This window comes from Salminus brasiliensis, chromosome 16 (assembly GCF_030463535.1).
Source record: "Salminus brasiliensis chromosome 16, fSalBra1.hap2, whole genome shotgun sequence".
NCBI classification, from domain to species: Eukaryota; Metazoa; Chordata; class Actinopteri; order Characiformes; family Bryconidae; genus Salminus; species Salminus brasiliensis.
The window spans coordinates 36,503,052-36,523,545 of NC_132893.1; the positions used below are offsets into that span (position 1 = coordinate 36,503,052).

The following is a 20,494-nucleotide window of genomic DNA, read 5'->3' on the forward strand; positions in this document are numbered from 1 at the left end:
CCTGTGTTCCCAGGCTGAATGGTCCTATAGGCAGGGCATGGTTACCTGTACAGCACTTCCATAATGGAATGTGAGAGTGAGAGTGAGAGTGAGAGCGGCGTTACAGATAGCAGTGTTAGAGTGAGCAGACCGGCTGAAAGCTGCTCAGCTGCTCAGACAGCTCTAGTGTCGGAGCTCTGACTCATTTAACAGCAGCACATCAGCTACATGCTGCTTCTCCATATTGACCAGCCGACTAGTCCGAAGAATTCTGCTCGGCTGTCCGATAAATGTGCTGGTCCTGTGCTGCTGAGACGTTAACAGAGCAGTAACAGTTCCTTCTACTCTGTTCTGTACAGACAGGGTATCCAGGGTAAGGATCAGGGACGGGGTGATGTGTTTCCTTCCTTTAGTCCTGGTGTGAACTCTGGCAGCTGCTTTTTGGATCAGCTGAAGCTGTTTGATTGGTTCTTTTGGAAGACCAGTCAAGAGACCATTCTGGTAATCAATCCTGCTGGAAATGAAGGTGTGGGTGAGTTCTCCCGGTCTGGTTTAGACAGAAAGTCTCTGATCTCGTCCTTCAGGTGGTAGAGCGCTGATTTGGGGACGCTTTGGTGACACCGAGGTTAGATTTTAGGTTCAAATTCAGATTCTCTGCTTCCTGAATACAGCACTCTCTCTCTTATCTGACCCGTCCACTCACTGATGAGCTCAAGGCACTTACACAGTGAGGACCACCAAGGGGATCACAATTATTGAGGCTGAGGGCCAAGTAGATCTGAGTGTCATCTGCATAGCTTTACTCAGAGCTGTCTCAGTGCTGTGGTCAGATCAGAATCCTGACTGAAATCAGTAATTTATGGACAGAAAGCCCGTACATTTTCTCCAAAGAAGGGTAGATCTGCACTCGACCTGTAGTTACTGAACAGAAGAGAGGCTTCTCATCTGCAGTTTGTATTTTTTTATTGGGAAGTAAAAGTTCTCGAAGTTCTCGGCCTCAGAGAGCTGCTTACTATCTGAAGAAACCCATCCTTGAAAGACCTTGTTGGTAAGGTGTCGAGGCTGCAGGTGGATGATGGTATTTGTAGGTGGGGATGGATAGAGCACAGGCTCACTGGTAGATGTGGAGGTACTAATGTCTTCTCTGATTTTGGGAATTTTTGTGTTAAAAAGCTAAACTCATTACATCTCTCAGCTGAAGCTAATTCAGGGTCAATTTGTAGGTGGCTTTGTTAGTTTGTCAACCATTGTGAAGATCCTCTGCTATTGTTGTTGATCATAGAGGAGATGAAGGATCGTCCAGCTTTGCTCAGTACTGTATAATAATCACATGGTCTATCTTTGAAGAATTCTTGGCTTGGAGTTGAACAGCAGTAGCTTCTCCATGGAGCTTTCTGTCTGCAGGAAACAGCTTTACCTATAAGTGGTTAGAATCTCATCCATTACATAACAGCGTCTGAGCTGAAGCTGTCTGGCAGAGCATGGGTGGAATCAGACGAGGTAGATGGTACAAGCTGTGGTGTCATGATTAAACATCCTCCTTTTCTAAATGCTAACGGCTAGTCTGGTCTTCATGTATAGTCTAGGTCCACCTTTCAAAGAACACACAATAACGGTCTGACAGAGCGACATCCTTAACAGACATGTTGAGACCCTTCGAGATCACCAGATCCAGAGTGGGAGCTTCTGGTGACAGGCTGGAAGAAGTCTAAAGGAATCAAATATGTCACAGATGTCTGTGGCACGACTGTCCATGGGATTGTCAATGTGAATAATAAGGTCACCAGCAATATGGTCAACCTCTGTAGTGATAGAGACAGATATCTGACAGGTCATCAGTAAAATGTGCAAAATTGACCTATATTTCATAGTCACGTGTTCCCAGGGTGCTCGGTCCCCATGGTCCTATGTTCCTGTGGTGCTGTACTAGGTGTTAGGTTCTGAGTGTGTGTGTGTGAGCTATGTTCTTTTTTTGTTGAGGTTTCTGCTTATATCATGTCCTATCAGGGTTCTATGTTCTGTCCCTGGTCCAGAATCCAGTTAGGAACTCTTTTGTGAGAGTGCAAATACAAACACAACCCCTTAGTCACACTGTTAGTGAGCTAATTATTGTGATGAGGTGTGATCAGAGAAACACACCTGCAGTAGGAAAGGGGCGGGGCTTGGAACCACTGACCTAATCTGATCTAGAACGCTAAACCCTGGTAGTCTGACTAACAGGTTCTGTGTGCTTTCAGGGACATACTGCTGGAGGGGGGCTCTGCAGTGGATGCTGCGATCTCTGCACTGATCTGCACGGCGCTGGTGAACCCTCAAAGCATGGGGCTGGGGGGCGGAGCCATCTTCACCATCATGGACAAGAGCGGTAGGTCTAATAACACTGGAGTGGACAGAGCAGGTCAGATACTGAGATCAGTCTTAAGGTCAAAAACCCGTCCCTCCCTGGAGTAAAAAACAAGCATAGAAATACTGAATATTTACACATTCACTTAAACCACACACTACACACACTACACACACTATACATACTACACACACACTACACACTATACACACTACACACACTCTATGTACTGCACCGGTTTAAAGCAGCTTAAATGAACAGGTTTGATATCATCTGAATGTTTCGGTTATTTACAGAAGGCACAGGGTGGGATTGTGAGACACTGAGAGTGACCCTCATTCACAATGCAGGAGATGATATATAATAAACAGACTGAAAAGCAAACAAGACATTTATAGAACAACATATAAAACAAATAATTTATTGTAATATATAAGAGTAAAATACAAATTTAAGCAAAAATAAAATTATTTAAAAAATGACAAAAATACATATAAATAAATATGTGAAAACATGAGACAAGAAGCTTACAGTCAATCAATAACTAAATTAAAACTGATAATAAAAATAAAAATAAAAGGAGGTTAAATGAAGGGTAAAAGCTAAAGCAGGCTGAACTCATCCAGAGGGGCAGGTGGAGTAAAACAGCTGCCGGCTGGGTGGAGGTGGTCTGGGTGGAGGTGGTCTGGTGGAGCTTCAGAGTGTCTGCAGTGAGTTCCAGCTCTGCAGTAAAACCTCCTCGTACCTGGAGTCTGATCCAGTCACAGGGAGAAGTCTGATCACTGCTGTTATTGGTATGAGCGTTGTGGTGATGCTCGGTGTGTGGGCAGTGTGGCCAGTAAGAGCTTTAACTATGGAGAGAAGACAGTGTGTTTTGACCCCCAGCAAGAGATGACCACCAGAGCGCTTCAGTGCTTTCACTGGGAAACAGGAAACAGGAAGCCAGCTTCTGCCTGAGAGCTGTAAAAGAGCCTATCGCCGCTCTCACACAAAAAACATGCATCTCCATTTTGACTGTTTTCTCTCTGTAATGTGAATCTGACAGCTGCTCTTCATGCCAGAACTTCAGGGTGAAGGAACCAATAGAAATCATATATACATATATACAGAAAGGTGAACGACTCTGTGGTGAAAGACTGCTCTTGTGTTGTTGACCCTCTCTGTGTGTGAGTGTGTGTGTATGTGGTGTGTGTGTGTGTGTGTGGTGTGTCACCATTTCCTGTGTCAGTGGCCTTTAGGATGTCTCTTTGCATCCACCCTGCTCTAAAAATACTCAGCAGAATTATTAATAAGCAGAGTGTTTTTCCAGAGCTGGAGGATAATCACTCTGAACAAGCTGAACCCTCCTTCCCCAGACTGCCCCCCTCATCAGCGAGCCTTCATCCACTATCAATGACTGTCCACTGGGAGAGGAGGGGCGGTGTGGGCCCACATACAGAGCCTCAGTGTTTACAGAGAGTACTTTACTTGAAGAGACTGTGTGTGTGTGTGTGGTTGTATGTGTGTGTGTGTGCTGGTTTGTGTGTGTGTGTGTGTGCTGGTTTGTGTGTGTGTGTTTATTTGTTTAAACAGAGCTGAATGAAGAACTCTGTGTGTGTGTGTGCTGGCATGTGTGTGTGTGTGTGTTGGCATGTGTGTGTGTGTGTGTGTGCGTGTGCTGGCATGTGTGTGTGTTTACTTGTTCAAACGAGCTGAATGAAGATCTGTGTGTGTGTGTGTGTGCGTGTGCTCGCATGTGTGTGTGTGCGCTTGTGTGTATCAGTGTGTGTCTGATAAATCTGATCTGCAGTGTGTGTAATGTGAGGCAGCAGTGCAGGATAACTGTGGCTGGAATGTGTGTCTGTGTCATTGTTGTAAGAACCCACAAAACCCTCAGAACCCTCAGAACCCACAGCACTAATGTTTATAATATGAGATGCTCTGAGAGGCCTGTGCACAGACCTCTTCCTCTGCCATCACGCTTCAGGGGCTTCAGCTACATGCAGGAACCTGTGTGTACAAGTGAGGAATTGAGGTGCTGACCCACATACAGAGCTCCACAGGCTTAAATTAGGTGTTAGGTTCTGAGTGTGTGTGTGTGTGTGTGTGTGTGTGTGTGTGTGTGTGTGTGTGTATGCTCCGAGCTACAGAAAACAATGAGCTAAAACTAAACTAAAGGATTAAGACAAGAATAAACAACAAACAAACAAACAAACAGAGAATACAGAGCTGTGAGAGGGAAACAGAGTAACATGAGTTGGTCTGTGTGTGGAGCTGGAGAAGGAGCTGCAGGCGTGGGCTAGAGGGGTATAATAAAGCCCCCCAAGCATTGAGCTGTGGAGCAGTGGAAGAACTGTGTTCTCTGGAGTGATGGTGGAGGAGCTCCATCCAGTACTTTTGGGAGGAGTCGAGTCAGGAGGCTTTATTGTCATTTCAGCTACAGAGAACACAGTGAAACTCATTCTTCCAGGACCAACAGCACACAACCCAGTGCAGACAGTACAACACAAACAGGACAGTGCAGACGAGACAGTGTGAATAAATAAGACAGAGACTGAGACAGCGGTGGGAAGAGGGGTTGTGCAATAAAATGTGAAGTAGAGTGAGGCGCAGGTCAGTGCGGTACTCCAGCAGCTATTGTTCTCAAATAAATAACAGGTATGATGAGGAGGAGGTGGGGATGAGGTGGGATGGTGATCACTAATCACTAACACCCTCATCACTAAATGCAATCAAATCCTCACAGCAATGCTCCTCCTCGACAGTCTAGTAGAAAGTCTTCTTCTCTGGACAGTAGAGACAGTTACTCCAACAGAAGCAGCATCAATCTTTAATACCCTTGATTTCAGAAGAAGCAGGGAATGAGCTGGTGTCCCAATACTTTTGTCCATGTGGTGTTTTAGAGTGTGTGTTTGTGTACAGAGGTGAGACAGCCTGTTGTTTTTAGCTGAATGATGAAATGCAGGCAGGCGTTTGTTCATGGGAAACAAGAAGCACTGATTAGTGAGCCTCCTGGGCCTCCTGGGTCCCCAGACTGGGGGTTCAGGGTTCGTTAGCAGTGGATGTGTGTGTGTAATTTTTATTTTTACTGTAATTGTTATTAAACGTGTGTTTATTCAGTGTATAGTATTCAGTGTTTTGTACATTTTGTGAAAGTGTATTAGCTGAATTGTGGCTGGTTTCTGAAGCAGTCCGTAGTGACCTGTCTAACATTCACTCACCCTCTTTTTCAGGAAAAGTGAAAGTTATCAGCTCCAGAGAGACGGTTCCTAAAAAGGTCAACCTGGACCTGCCGAAGGACTGCCCCAAGACCCTGAGGCTCACCATAGGTTTGTCTCTGAACTGTAGATACTACAGACAGCAAACCAGAGCTGAACCTGAGGGAGTTACAGGCCGACATCTTACATACCTTAACACACACACACACAGGAATCTTGCCATATATTGAAATATATTGGCGAATATTTCCCAATATATATTTATATAAACCAAATTATTCAGCATCCACTACTGTAATGTCAGCACCCCCATCCCGACACAGAGTGGGCTCTCAGTGGGTCTTTAAAGATGACACATAATAAAGTTGTCCTGTGAATCCTAGCGTAGCTCACGTTTCCAGATGACTCCATCTGTACTGATGAACCATTGTTTTTGTCCTGAGGAGAACTTGGGCGTAGGATGAGCACTTTCTGCAGAAGATAAACAGAACATATCGCCCTCAGAGAGAACCCGTTTTACCCGTTCATAAGATAAGATTAGATTAGATAAGATTAGATAGCCCTTTATTAGTCTCACAGTGGGGAAATTCCATGTGTCAAAACACTCAGATGCAAGACATAGATAAGTTACCTCTATATACACAGTATAAATAATAGAAGTAAAAAAGAACCTCCTCATGGTTCTGAGAGACCCGCAGCCAAGGCAACGGGCTGTTCAAGTCCAACAGCCAGAAACTAAGCAGAGAAACTTGTCTAAACTAACCGAGGCGCTCTAACGTAACTCTGCTGATCAGCTGCGGTTGTGAAACATGGCAGATCTCCAGGACCTGCTCCACAGACCCAGCACTGAAAGCAGGAAGTGCAGATATTTATTTAGATGGTATCGGACTATTGTTACAAACACAAAGCAGTTCTGCAGTTCCACTGCCTCTAGTGTGGCGTCCAGACCTCTGTCTTCAGTGATTTGAGACCGAACGGGTCAACAGAGAGCGTTTCTGATCAGACAGGAGGTCAGACTAACAGGGTTCATCATCAGAAGGAGCCGGAGTTAGCCCTGGAGCTCCCTTTCACCTGCAGTCCTTTACTCACTTTACTGTACGCTCCAGTGGTGGGAGTTAGCGGCAGATGGAAAGATACGGTGGAGCTTCTGCTCAGAGGAAGATCGTGGTACCTGGTAGCAGAGTGTGATTGGGAGTTCTAGATATTGGGAGAACTGGGAATGACTGAACACTTGCTGGATCTGGTGAAAATGTAGTATTTGTTAGTAAATTAGTTTATTTAACAAACATGTTAATAATTAAAATACAATTAAGTACATCCACTCAGTCAGTCTAGCAGTTTAGCCCCGCCCACTCACAATATCATATTAAGAGTGTTTCAGCCCAGACTGCTTTAAACAATATTCTTCACACAGATGAAAGCAAGATTAGCTTGAGTACGGAGAAGGAAAGGAAGAGTTTATACCACGTCATCTGTCAAACATGGTGGAGGCACTGTTAACGAATGGGCATGTATGGCTGCCAGTGGAACTGCGTCACTGCACATCTGTGTCAGCAATGGGTGCATCATAAAGCAGCTGAAGGGGTGTCCACAAACATCTGGACATTTCAGAATCAGTGTTAAAAGTGCAGTGACAGTATCAGTGTGTGTGAGTGTAAGGGATGACACTGTGAGAGGAGCTCAGAGGGGATTGGGGATATGGGTTCTGTAACTGATAGTGGACAGCGCTGAGCTAAAGCAGGGCGCTGGTAGAATGTGTTCCCTCTCTCCTGATATGCTGGACTATTTGCTGGACTTGTGCCTTTGCTCTGCAGTCAGCGGTTCTGCACTTTCCCTCTCAGCCAATACAAACTCTCACTCGAACCAAGACACACAAGCCGCTGTTCCCAGAGCTCGCCTTTGGTTGGCTCAGCAGTTCCAATAGTGTTACTGGTCACTGCCATGAGGATGTGAAGTGGTCTCTATGGGATCTCCGTGGTTACTGTGTTTTTTTTGGCAAAAAACAGTAGTTAGCATATCTGAGGGGTCCGTGTGACTTTTTGTTTTCACACAGCAAGGGGTCCCTGCCTCTGTCCATGACTCTGTCCCTGACTCTGTCCATGAATCTGTCCCTGACTCTGTCCATGAGTCTGTCCATGAGTCTGTCCCTGACTCTGTCCATGAGTCTGTCCCTGACTCTGTTCCTGACTCTGTCCCTGACTCTGTGAGAGGTCCAGCTTCCAGTCCTGGATTTCATTTGTTCACTTCACTGCAGTTTGAATGGGTGCTGTTGTAGGTGTTTATCAAATATAACAATTTGATGAGCCCAGCTTTTGCAGGGTTATATGCAGTGCCTCCGGGTGGGAAATGATTTTTTCAGATGAGAACAAGACCGTTAAAAGGTAAAGGTGCACGTATTTGTCACTGTACAGCGAAATGTGTCCTCCGCATTTAACCGATCTGGTAGTGAACACACACTCACACACACATGTGTTAGGGGCAGTGAGTACACACACACACCCAGAGCAGTGGGCAGCCAACTCCAGTGCCTGGGGAGCAGAGAGGGTAAAGGCTCAAGGGCCCAACAGTGGCAGCTTACCGAGCCCGGGAATCGAACCCACAACCCTGTTATCGATATCCCGGCACTCTAACCGCTGAGCCACCACTGCAGCGTTGTCCTCGCAGCCCAGCGCGTCCTCAAACCTTCATCGAGTTCTGGAAATCCTGCTAGATTTAAGAAGCAAGTTAAATCAGACTGTAAACATCTGTTCAGAAGTGACCACCTTCCTCCCAGCTGCTTTCACTCTGTCTGAACGCAAATCCACTTCAGTAGCGTTTCTGACTCTTTTTAGCGAGGCGGCTCATTCTGATACACCGATACATCGCAGTTGGCTTGCTCACTGGGGGTCTTTGATCCATAATGTCTTACGTTATTTTCTTCTTTCTTCTTTGTCTTTGTCTTTTATTAATCACTGTTTATGTAAAGCTGCTTTGTGATGACAACAGTTGTAAAAAGCTATACAAATAAATCTGACTTGACTTGACACACACACTGGATCAAAGATGCACTGATCTACACCCTAAAATGATCTATAGCTAATTACATCAAAGCATGGGGACAGTTTTAACACATATAGATGATGTCGAGCTTCAGCATCATCAAGAGACCAATTAGTCATATCTGAAATTAAATCTGAAAGTCTTGAAGCAAACCTCAGACACTGAACACGTCCTGACTGGCGGACCACCTGGGGGAACACAGGGGAGACAGGGGGCTCTAATGCTCAGTGTTTCTCTCCTGCAGGTTCTAAGTGGATCGGCGTTCCGGGGGAATTGCGTGGCTATGCGCGAGCTCATGATCTGTACGGGAAGCTGCCGTGGGCTCGGCTGTTTGAGCCAAATATTAAACTGGCCAGAGAGGGTTTCCCCATGCCCGGGTACCTCGCACAATTCCTGCAGCATGAATTCATGAAACAATTGGTAGAGACTACCTCACTATGGTACAGTAACACTCCCACCCCCTCACTGACACACCCCTCACCCATCTACAAACACTGAATAATTCATAGTGGATAATAAAGAATGCATGGCTCATACCTAATAATCCCTAGCAGGTACTGGATGATTCTTAGTAGATATACAATAATTCATAGTGGATAATACATAATTCATGGTAGATACTGAATGATTCTTAGTGGATATTAAATAATACATAATGTATACAGAATAATTAATTGGATGTACTGATTAATTCACAGTGGTTTAAGTACTAAAAGCTAATTGTGTCTCTGTGCTGCAGTGATCTCTTTTGCCACCCCAATAAAACTGTCCTTGGTGCTGGAGACATACTCAGGTACCCCAAACTTGCTGATACCATGGAAACTGTCGCCAGGGAAGGGGCTGAGGCCTTCTACACCGGAAAGATTGCAGAGGACCTGATCCAGGATGTACAAGCAGCAAGTAAGTTCAGCCATGTTCAGCTGCTCCTCTGCACGGAAGACGAGCGTCCAGACTTTTTTCTGTCCTGAAAGATCCTCCTCCTCTAAGAGGACTCAGGCAGAGTGTAGAGTGTGTGGAGGACTGTGTCTCCAGACTGTTGTCTGTATTTATTAGAGTCTAAGATTAGAGGATTCTAGTCTGTATAAACTAGATAAGGGTCTTTACTGAGTGATCAGTGAAGCTCTGGAGAAGAATGTCTGCTAACTGCCTTAAGTGTAAGTGTAAGTACAGTGTGTGTGTGTGTGTGTGTGTGTGTGTGTGTGTGTGTGTGTTTGCTGATTAGCATAGTAAAAGCACCTGCTAATGTGCTAGTCCTTAAACACGTTTGCTGTAAAACACAACTGTTTTAGCCTAAATGCACCGAAACAGGAATTCTGAGCCGATCTGGTCCAGAACCCCTGGCGGTCATCTTTGACCTGATCTACATGTTTCTCTGCTGCTTGTGGTTCTCAGATGGAACTCTATCGTTAGAGGATTTGAGGTCCTTTGAGGTCCGAGTGGACGAGGCGCAGACTGTGTCGCTCGGAGAATACCAGATGCATATCCCTCCTCTACCAGCGGGGGGCGCGTTAATCAGCTTCATCCTCAACATCATGCACGGTTAGTGTGTCTCTGCTCCAGAGGAACATCTGAATAGTCCAACAGTGGTTTTAATGTTATGGCTGAATGATATATATTCTCTATTATTAATTGTCACATCAGCTTTATTAATATTCAGAGATTTGGAAGAAGAGGAAGAAGAGGAAGAACTGTCAGGAGTGTTTATGTATCTGATGGAAACGTGATGGTCCATGTTCTGCACAGGCCTGTCTGATTGTTAATGTCTGTCAGTCCGTCCTCTGGTCTGTTTGTAGTTGGTGTGTTTTGTCGGCTGGTGTCTGTTTACATCATGAACATGAAAACAGCTCTTGGCTCCTGCCTCCGAGTCGGCTGCATCACAGACAGCACAACGAGCTACAGACACACCCCCACAAACCAGAACAGTGCACTTCCTGTAAACGCAGAGTGGTTCCCAGCTTAAGCAGTTCCCTCTTTCAAAGGGTTGGTATAGTGTTGCTAGGTGGTTGCTATGGAGCAGCTATGTCGTTGTAACAGTAACACATGTAGAAGTAGTAGGAGTAGTTGCTAAGTGATTGCTATTATGTTGCAAAGTAGTTGCTTTGGTGTCCCAAGTGGTTGCTATGGCGTTGCTAAGAGTGTTAAAAGATTGTTCACACTCATCTCTCAGAAATGGTTCTCCACATCGTCTCTTTGTAGCACCTTCATTTTAACGGTTCCGCATTGCAAAGTGAAAAGTAACCGCTCAGCTCCAGATGGTTGAATTACCTTTAGTGTATAGTGCTATAGTGTTGAAAGGCAGTTGCTATGGTATTTCAGGTGGCCGCTATGGTGTTGCTTAGTGGTTGTTAGGGTGTTGCTAGAAAACTGCAATGGAATCCCAAGTGGTTGCTAGGGAGTCCCCAAGCGGTTACACCAGTGTTGTTAGTGTGTGGGTTAGCGTAATTATCATTATGCACCTCGTTCATTCCTATGGCAAAAATCTGCTATGTGGAAACGGTCCGTCCAATCAAAAAGCTGCGCAGAAACCAGAATCACACAATCAGACCCAACAGTCTAGAGCTGGAACAGTGACGTTTCACATTACATTACGATGCCCAACCTGGCCACCAGAGGTCATCCTCTCCAGAGCACTAAATGTTGCCCTAGTATGAGTGTCATCATTCACAGCTGACTGCAATACCCTGCAATATCCTCATTAGTGCCCCTACTTAGACTCCTGCTTATGAAGCCACTCCTTATGAAGCACCGCAGTCCTGAGCTATTGCTATGAATTCAGACCCTTTTTGTTCCACTACATTTTTTGCTGGTTGTGTTGTGTACTGAGTAAATAAACACAGCCCGGATAAGGTGAGTTCCATTCCAACCCTTTGCACACTGCTATATATTTATTCTGACAGCTCCAGTTTGCAGCTTTGGTTTGTACACTATATGGACAAAAATATTGGGACACCTCATTATTTATTGTTCTTTATTGAAATCAATGATATTAAAAGAGTTTCTCCTACTTCTGTTGGAGTAACTGTCTCTACTGTCCAGAGAAGAAGACTTTCTACTAGATTCTGGAGGAGCATTGCTGTGTGGATTTAATTGCACTCAGTTGGATGGGGCACCATCATTCCAGCCCTGGTGCCAATAGTTCCATGTTTATCTGGTCCAGAGAGTCCTGTTCTATTGGCAGACATGTGTCTTTGTTTCCATTACCAAGCACTTAAATAGAGAGTCCCGGCACAAACCCCTGTGATGTTCCAGCTTTTCCTAAATAACAGTTTACGGTTTTCCTTTTTTCCAGCTGTCGTTAAAAAGCCCAGATCAAAGAGAGCATGTGAACGCTCTGAAGTTCTGAAGCTGGTTAAAGCCTCTTTCTGAAGTCACTTCTTTGTCCCTGTGCTTTGTTTGGTGTCCAGGCTTTGGTCTTTCGCCAGCATCCCTGCAGGGTGACCAGACAGCGCTGACCCTCCACCGCTACATAGAGGCGGCCAAGTTCGCCAACGGACAAAGGAGGAACATAAAGGACCCAAAATTCAACCCCCATCTAAACGTAAGCGTGTGAATGCACAGAGGCTTTAGTATTCCTCTGCTGTCCAGGAATCAGGGTCAGTCTCAGAGCTCAGTCGAATGGGATTTCTGCGTTTCCATGCTGACGAGTTGCTCAGAAAACTGAAGCTCCGTCTCTTCCCCTGAGGAGCTCAGGCCCCCGGTCCTCTGTGATTAATGAGAACTCTAAATGCATTTAAAGTGACAGTCCCAGCCCCCCAGCCCCCCATTAGGCCTCCAGTTAGCACAGTGCTAATTGGTGGTAATACATGCTTCAGTTAATTGTTAGCTATATTAGCCTCATAGCTCTAGTGCTAACTGGTGGGGTATAAGCCTCTAGGACTTCATTAGCCTCACAGCTCCTGTGTGAAACGAAAACACCAGGCATGTCTCAGCTGGTGGATGACTAATATTTCCGGGGGGGAACAGACGTTATTTTAGGCCAAACAACCATTTCGATCTCTAAGCTGTTTGAGTTTCCCATCATTCCTCAGTCTGGGTTCTTCTCTCACACTCCGTGAACGGCCCTGACCTCAAACACAACAGGCGTTGAGTAATTCCATGAAAACTCACAAAACGCCTGAGATGTTTCTGCAGGTCTCAGATTTTATTCATTGTGTTATTATTTGCTGAAGTCTGTAAAGCATGTTCTTCAGCTGAGTTCTGCTCTCTTTAGGGTTCTGCACTATCTAGAACACTTCACTTATTAAACCCGTAGTATCTGGGACGGCCTGTTTTAGGGTTAAGTATCTCCAGAAATGGACATGAAATGTGGCAGATATGAAGACAGGTGTGTGTTCTCATCACCACACAAGGCTCCTATTGTGGGGTTCTCAACACGGGAGGCCATGCCAGATTCCCAAACGTGATTGGTTTATAGACACTCTACTCTACTGTACTCTACTGACACACTAAGATGCTGAAACCCTGATTTGTGCCTAAACTACAATCTCATTGACTTTACATCAGAAGCTTTAGAAGTATGAAGGACTTTGCAGTTTTGTTTATAAAGTGTCCCAGCTTTAATCTCCTTACCAGTTTCCAGAGCCAGTATCACCACAAAAAAACAAAAACAAATAGGATGGAAGGTTGAACTCTGTGACAGTGATAAGAGTGCTGAATAATTATTAATAATTATTATTAAAGTGACAGCAAATATCCGCCATGTCATATTGCCATTCTCTAGGAAACCAGTCAGGCCTTGCCAGGGTTTTGATGTGGTTAATGAACTTGAGTGATTTAGGTAAACTGTGGCGTTCAGCGTCTGTATGAATGTTGGTGGAGTCTCCATGCACCTAAAACCCCTCGCATTTGGAAATCCTGAACAATCTCCCATCTTGAAAAAACACATAAGATCAAAATGAGCCTAGTGATGGGATGTCTGACCATTCAAACGAAGAGAAAACACTCCAGTCTTCATCTCTGCCAAAATCCATCAGGATGAGAATCAGATTAGTGGAGAAATGAAACCCTAGACACGACGTCCCAGATAAGATAGTTTTGTTTTTGGGTCACAAACCGAAAATAATGAAAGACTGAAGATTAGAGACTGAGACTGAGCTGACCGCATGACTAAGAGGGCCTGAGATTACTCACAGTCTGCCGTCCGTCCACTCTCTCACCCCTCCCGACGCCACACTGTGGCTTTCACTATGAGTCATCGAGTCCAGCAGTGCCTGATTTATCTGTGGTTTCTGACTTCCTCTTGGTCATTTCCTGTCTCAGGTGGACTACCTGATGGAGTCGAGCTTTGCTGACCAGGCCAGGGCAAAGATTAAAGATGCCTCCACACACCCTGCCTCCTTCTACATGACCGGACCCCCTGACCGCTTCGGGACCACTCATGTCTCTGTCCTGGCGGCCGATGGCTCGGCAGTGTCCGTTACCAGCACCATCAACCACATGTGGGTTACAGTCAGCCCCCCTGTACACACACATCCTACACCCCTTCAGAACCACAATCACAATATTAATATTATTAGAACTTCATACTGGATATTAATGTTATTAGAGCTTCATACTAGATATTAATGCTATTAGAGCTTCATACTGGATATTAATGCTGTTAGAGCTTCATACTGGATATTAATGCTGTTAGAACTTCATACTGGATATTAATGTTATTAGAGCTTCATACTGGATATGAATGTTATTAGAGCTTCATACTGGATATTAATGTTATTAGAGCTTCATACTAGATATTAATGCTATTAGAGCTTCATACTGGATATTAATGCTGTTAGAGCTTCATACTGGATATTAATGTTATTAGAGCTTCATACTAGATATTAATGCTATTAGAGCTTCATACTGGATATTAATGCTGTTAGAGCTTCATACTGGATATTAATGCTGTTAGAACTTCATACTGGATATTAATGTTATTAGAGCTTCATACTGGATATTAATGCTGTTAGAACTTCATACTGGATATTAATGTTATTAGAGCTTCATACTGGATATTAATGTTATTAGAGCTTCATACTGGATATTAATATTATTCGAGCTTCATACTGGATATTAATGCTATTAGAGCTTCATACTGGATATTAATATTATTCGAGCTTCATACTGGATATTAATGCTATTAGAGCTTCATACTGGATATTAATGCTGTTAGAGCTCCATACTGGATATTAATGCTGTTAGAACTTCATACTGGATATTAATGTTATTAGAGCTTCATACTGGATATTAATGTTATTAGAGCTTCATACTGGCTATTAATGCTGTTAGAGCTTCATACTGGATATTAATGTTATTAGAGCTTCATACTGGATATTAATGCTGTTAGAGCTTCATACTGGATATTAATGTTATTAGAGCTTCATACTGGATATTAATGATATTAGAGCTTCATACTGGATATTAATGATATTAGAGCTTCATACTGGATATTAATGTTATTAGAGCTACTATGCAGGTCAGCTTTCCTGACTGTTTGTTTGTTTGTTGTTTGTGTAGGTTTGGGGCAGCGATATACTCTAGGAAGACTGGAATCATCCTGAACAACGAGCTTGCAGATTTCTGTGGCAGAGCGGATTCAGCGTTTGCAGGTGAGGGCTGTGTTTGCTGTCCAGACTGTGAGTTACTGTTCTACAGCTCTACTGATCTCTCTCTCTCTCTCTCTCTCTCTCTCTCTCTCTCTGTCTCTCTGCAGGGGAACAGCCTCCGTCCTCCATGGCCCCCGCCATCCTGCACTCTAAAGACAGAGAGAAGATACTGGTTATTGGAGGATCTGGGGGGAGCATGATCACCACTGCCATGGCCATGGTTAGTGCCACCTAACCCTGTTTCAGTAACATGCTGTAACACTGGCATCAGGAATAATTCACCTCCAAAACCACACAGTTCTTTATTTTTGACCATTTTCTGACCTCTCTGTCCTTTAGAGTAGCTCAGGAGATAAACTGTGATGGGACTGACTAGGTGGAGATGTGTAGGTGTGTTTGTGTGATCCAGGCTGTTTGTGCAGCTTGGTTTGGTTATTTGGACTGAATGGGCCAGGGAGTGAACAGTCCCGTAACTCTAAAGATTTAAGAGCTGTGTTTATATTCTTATCTTTTATTCAGAATTCTGATTTTCACACCAAGGAACTCCAAACAGTCCTACTCCACAGTTCCCCATTTCCAAAAGGACAGATTCCACAGTGTGTGTTTAGTGTGTGTGTGGTATGTGTATGGTGTGTTATGGTGTGTATTGAATACCTGAAGTTTAAGTGAGGGTATGGGGGGTTTTGAAACGGTTGTGGTACATACAGAATAGAAGTGTTTAAGCACAGTTACAGTTAAGTTAAGTCAGATACTGTAGTGTGGTTTTGAGGGCAGTGCTGCTGTGGATGTTTAGAAGTCTGAATCTTTGGATGTATGAATCACAGTGCACCACAACAGACCCACCACAGAGGGGCGACAGAGCGCTGTCTGATCTGATTCCACTGCTCTGGTCCAGCTCTCCTAATCATCTGATCTCCAGACACTGGAACACTGTTCACCTCCACTGAGAGTTCCCCCCAATTGAATACCATTCATTAACACAACCTGCCTAATACTGTGTAGATCCCCCTCCTGCCACCAAAACCGCTCTGTCCTGTGGGGGCATGGACTCTACAAGACCTCTGAAGGTGTCCTGCGGTAGTATCTGGCACCAAGACCTGTTATGAGCATCATTGCTGATCACTGCACACCAGCCAACGTGCCTGATGTTCTGGAGATGTTCTGACCCAGTCATTGTCTAGAACATCACAGTTTGGTTCTGGTCAGAGTGTCTCAGGTTCTTATGCGTGTCCATTTTTCCTGCTTCATCACCTTCAACACCTTCAAGAACAGACTGTAGATCCACCCCTCTACAGGAGCCGCTGGACCCAGATCAGCAGTGCTCTTCTCTTCAGGATGCTCTTTGCTTTTTTAAACTGAAACTCTGAACGTTGTTGTTTCTCGTTCTCTTTTCCCTCAGTCCATAATGAACCATCTTTGGCTCGGGATGAGTCTGAAAGATGCTATCGCCTCCAAGGTGGTGTTTGTAGACTCACAGAACCATGTGAATTTTGAACCTTCCTTCGACAAGGTACCCGACCTGCTCTTCACTCTCCACCCTCAGATTAAAATCACTGCAGTTCTGGAGCCGTTAGTGAAATCACTGCTACCTCAGAGCTCCCTTCTGTTTCAGCAGGGAAATGGGTGTAGCATAACCAGGGAAATGGGTGTAGCATAAACACGGAAATGGGTGTAGCATAACCAGGGATATAGGTGTAGCATAACCAGAGAAATGGGTGTAGCATAAACACAAAAAGGGGTGTAGCATAACCAGAGAAATGGGTGTAGCATAAACACAGAAAGGGGTGTAGCTTAACCAGGGAAACAAGTGTAGTATAACCAGGGAAACTGTGATCAGATAGAAGTGAGATCAGGGCAGGGGTATGATTAGACTCCACACTGGTTCTGTTGACCCACTGTGTCTGTGTCCTGCTGTGTCTGTGTCCTGCTGTGTCTGTGTCCTGCTGTGTCTGTGTCATGCTGTGTCGTGCTATGTCGTGCTGTGTCTGTGTCCCACTGTGCCCCGCCATGTCTGTGTCCCGCTTTGTCCCGCTGTGTCTGTGTCGTGTCTGTGTCCCACTTTGTCCCGCTGTGTCTGTGTCCTGCTGTGTCTGTGTCCCGCTGTGTCTGTGTCCCGCAGTCTCCTGCTGTGTCCGTGTCCCGCTGTGTCCGTGACTCGTTGTGTCTGTGTCCTGCTGTGTCTATGACCCGCTGTGTCCCGCTGTGTCCATGTCCCGCTGTGTCCGTGTCCCGCTGTGTCTGTGACTCGCTGTCTGTGTCCTGCTGTGTCTGTGACTCGCTGTCTGTGTCCTGCTGTGTCCGTGTCCCGCTGTGTCTGTGACTCGCTGTCTGTGTCCTGCTGTGTCTGTGACTCGCTGTCTGTGTCCTGCTGTGTCCTGCTGTGTCTGTGACCCGCTGTGTCTGTGTCCTGCAGTCGCTGATCAACAAGATGCAGTCTCTGGATCACATTGTAGACAGTCGAGACTACTTCTTCAACGTGGTGAACGCCGTGGAGAGAGAGGGCAGCTGCATAAGCGCCGTCTCTGACGCCCGGAAGAACGGGAGGGCGGCAGGGTACTGACCCAACAACACCACCCCCCCCACATCAAACCCACATCAAACCCCCATCGCTGCACTGAGCCGGTCACTGACTCCTCCCTGAAGAAGCCGAGACGCAGTCCTTCAGCATCAACTGTCCAACAAAGGACCCTTTACAGTGATTGGACAGAGGACCATATGTCTGTTGGACGATCACATTAGATCGTCATCAAATCAATCATTTAATCGTGATTTACCGAACCTGGTCGTGATGTCAGCACTCCAACCTTTAGGTGTTTAAACCACCTTTCAACCAAAAGCCCAAACAAAGCCTCTTATATTATATCTCTTATATTTCTATCTTTGAGTGCTGATTGGTTGGTGAGCTGCTCAGCTCATTTGCTATCTGTTCTTATGGTCATCTTAAATGAGCTCCTAAATCTGCAGCTGTTTTCTGAATAAAATGAGGACTTAATTATTAATTTACTTAATAATATTAGACATAAAAGCCACAAGAACGCATTGACTTTAGACTCACGCTGTAGCGCCCTCTAGTGTTTGGCATTGTCCAGTAGCAGACCTCTTCAATACAAATTCTCTGGTTGGAAAGTAAATACTCACAGCATTGCCACAGCGCCTTAAACTCTAAACCGCTCCACTGAAAAAATCATCCAAAGAAGGCATGTCCCCAGAATTATCCCAAACTTCTGACAGGCGACGTTCCATCACAGCTAGAACCTGCTGAGAACCAGGTCACCCCTAAATAAAGATATCAGCTTTGCCCTTAAAGGCTCCTAGATTAGTATACTGAGCTTAGCTGTACGTACAAACGCACAAATCAAAGGTGGCAATGGTTCCACTGCAGCTCCCCTCTACGAGATGTAGAACGCCAAAATATCCCATCATGAAATGCAGAACATAGAACCTATGTCTACATGCACAGCAGTGGTCCAGCGCTGGTCTGGGACTGCAGAGAAACTCCCTGTACAACCTGCTGTATAAGCTGTGATAAGAGTGAACTGTCACTCTAGTCCTGGAGGTTCTAGATAATCTGTGGATGTAGGCAGTAGTGTGAGTGGTAGTGTGATTAGCAAACCATCACTCTAGCACTTCTGGAGGTTCTAGAAAAATTGTGAGCAGAATAACGTAACTACTATTTCTGGAGGTTCTAGATAGGCTGTGAATGTAGGCGGTAGTGTGAGCAGACTAAACATAACACTACTCTTTCTGAAGGTTCTAGACAGATAGGTTGTGAGTGTGAGCAGGTTGCATTCAGGTGTTAGTACTGGAGAACAGCTCTGTGCAGAACCCTTCACTGGAAGAAATGCTGTTTCTCTGCAGCAGACGAGCTTCAGAACGAGTTCCTGATGTTCTTATTTAATCTAGAACCACCAGAACATATTCAAGGGCATTGCTGTTCGCTTACAGGTGGATTTTGAGCTGAAGGTCTTAGCTGGGCCACTGTGTGCATGTGAACATAGTCCCCGAGCTCCCAGATCATCCGGACTGGACCCGGCCTTAACCCAGCTGCAGTAATCACTCTGCAGCCCGCGGGCCCGTGCGAGGAAGCCTCAGGAGAACGTGAATCAAAATGTGAAAGTAATCAGAAGTTGTTTCATGTAACCTTTTCTACTTTTGAGAACTGTACTTATTTTTCTACACTTGTTTATAACTTCATTATGGAACTGTGTGTGTGTGTGTGTGTGTGTGTGTGTGGATTTCACTGTTAGATACTGATACTGCTTTTAGATTGATGAATCAGCTGATCTGAATGTTGGAATCATGTGGTAGAGCTAATCAGTACCTGCACAGGATGCTTTATTACTGTTTACTGTTTTTGAATCTGAATATTATGGAATAAAACACAGCTTTGTAACAACACATGGATTCAGTCATACAGGACTGTTTAGTCTCCGCCTACCTCACAACACACCTGATAGAACACATTACCAAGACCCACATTACCCTAATTACCCTAGCCACCCTAGCAGCTTCACCTAAAATCTGATGTCACAGAGATTTACATATATTCAATCATTCAGCCTAAAGCAGTTTAGCCCCACCTATTCAGCCTAAAGCAGTTTAGCCCCACCCATTCAGCCTACAGCAGTTTAGCCCCACCTATTCAGCCTACAGCAGTTTAGCCCCACCCATTCAGCCTACAGCAGTTTAGCTCCACTTATTCAGCCTACAGCAGTTTAGCCCCACCCATTCAGCCTACAGCAGTTTAGCCCCACTCATTCAGCCTACAGCAGTTTAGCCCCACCCATTCAGCCTACAGCAGTTTAGCCCCACTCATTCAGCCTACAGCAGTTTAGAAAGATAGGAACTCTGGGAAAGTGGACCTGCCAGGTGTCTGTAAGGTCGGCAGGTAAGATGTTAGCCTAAGAGCCTGACCAGCACCCGACATGTCCGCTTCACCGGAGCTTCAGAACCGAGCCGTTTCACTGGGTACGGATGTTCTAGTGTTGGGTTCTCCTCCACAGAGCAGTAAGAGCAGATGTTTGAGCGTTTGGGTGGAGGTTCAGGTTTAGCTGCTTCAACCACAGACGCAGATCCTCTTCTTCAGGAGGCGTCTGATAGTGATGTGGAGCTCCGCAGCAGTCCGATCTCTCTGTGTTGAGTTTGTAACTCTGCTGCTGTTCCAGCCAAGTTCTCCTCCTCCTCCTCCTGTGACTCTCTAACTGAGCCCATAACCCTGCTCGCTGTGTTCATCATCATGGTGGTGTTCTCTGTAGCAGTGGATAGTGATGGAGTTCTACACAAAAGATGGCCAGCTGCAGTGTTTAATGGAAAATAAGGAGGACACAGCCTGGTTTAAAGAATGTTAT

The 20,494-nt window shown here is 45.2% G+C and overlaps 1 protein-coding gene across 1 annotated transcript; it reads left to right on the forward strand.

Moving 5' to 3' along the window:
- Positions 1-2,006: 2,006 nt before the first annotated feature.
- On the forward strand, positions 2,007-19,546 carry ggt5b (gamma-glutamyltransferase 5b). Its single transcript, XM_072659012.1, has 11 exons — positions 2,007-2,344; positions 5,536-5,631; positions 8,804-8,999; positions 9,299-9,459; positions 9,952-10,098; positions 11,964-12,097; positions 13,819-13,997; positions 15,058-15,149; positions 15,254-15,366; positions 16,546-16,656; positions 17,560-19,546. The coding sequence occupies exons 1-11, from the start codon at positions 2,299-2,301 to the stop codon at positions 17,704-17,706; spliced, it is 1,422 nt and encodes a 473-aa protein (XP_072515113.1). The 5' UTR covers positions 2,007-2,298; the 3' UTR covers positions 17,707-19,546.
- Positions 19,547-20,494: the final 948 nt, after the last annotated feature.

Coding starts and splice junctions, on each gene's coding strand:
- ggt5b (XM_072659012.1), top strand. CDS start 2,299: ATGGGGCTGGGGGGCGGAGCCATCTTCACCATCATGGACAAGAGCG. Junction 9,000..9,298: donor GTAGAGACTACCTCACTATG/GTACAGTAACAC, acceptor TCTGTGCTGCAG/TGATCTCTTTTGCCACCCCA. Junction 9,460..9,951: donor CCAGGATGTACAAGCAGCAA/GTAAGTTCAGCC, acceptor TGTGGTTCTCAG/ATGGAACTCTATCGTTAGAG.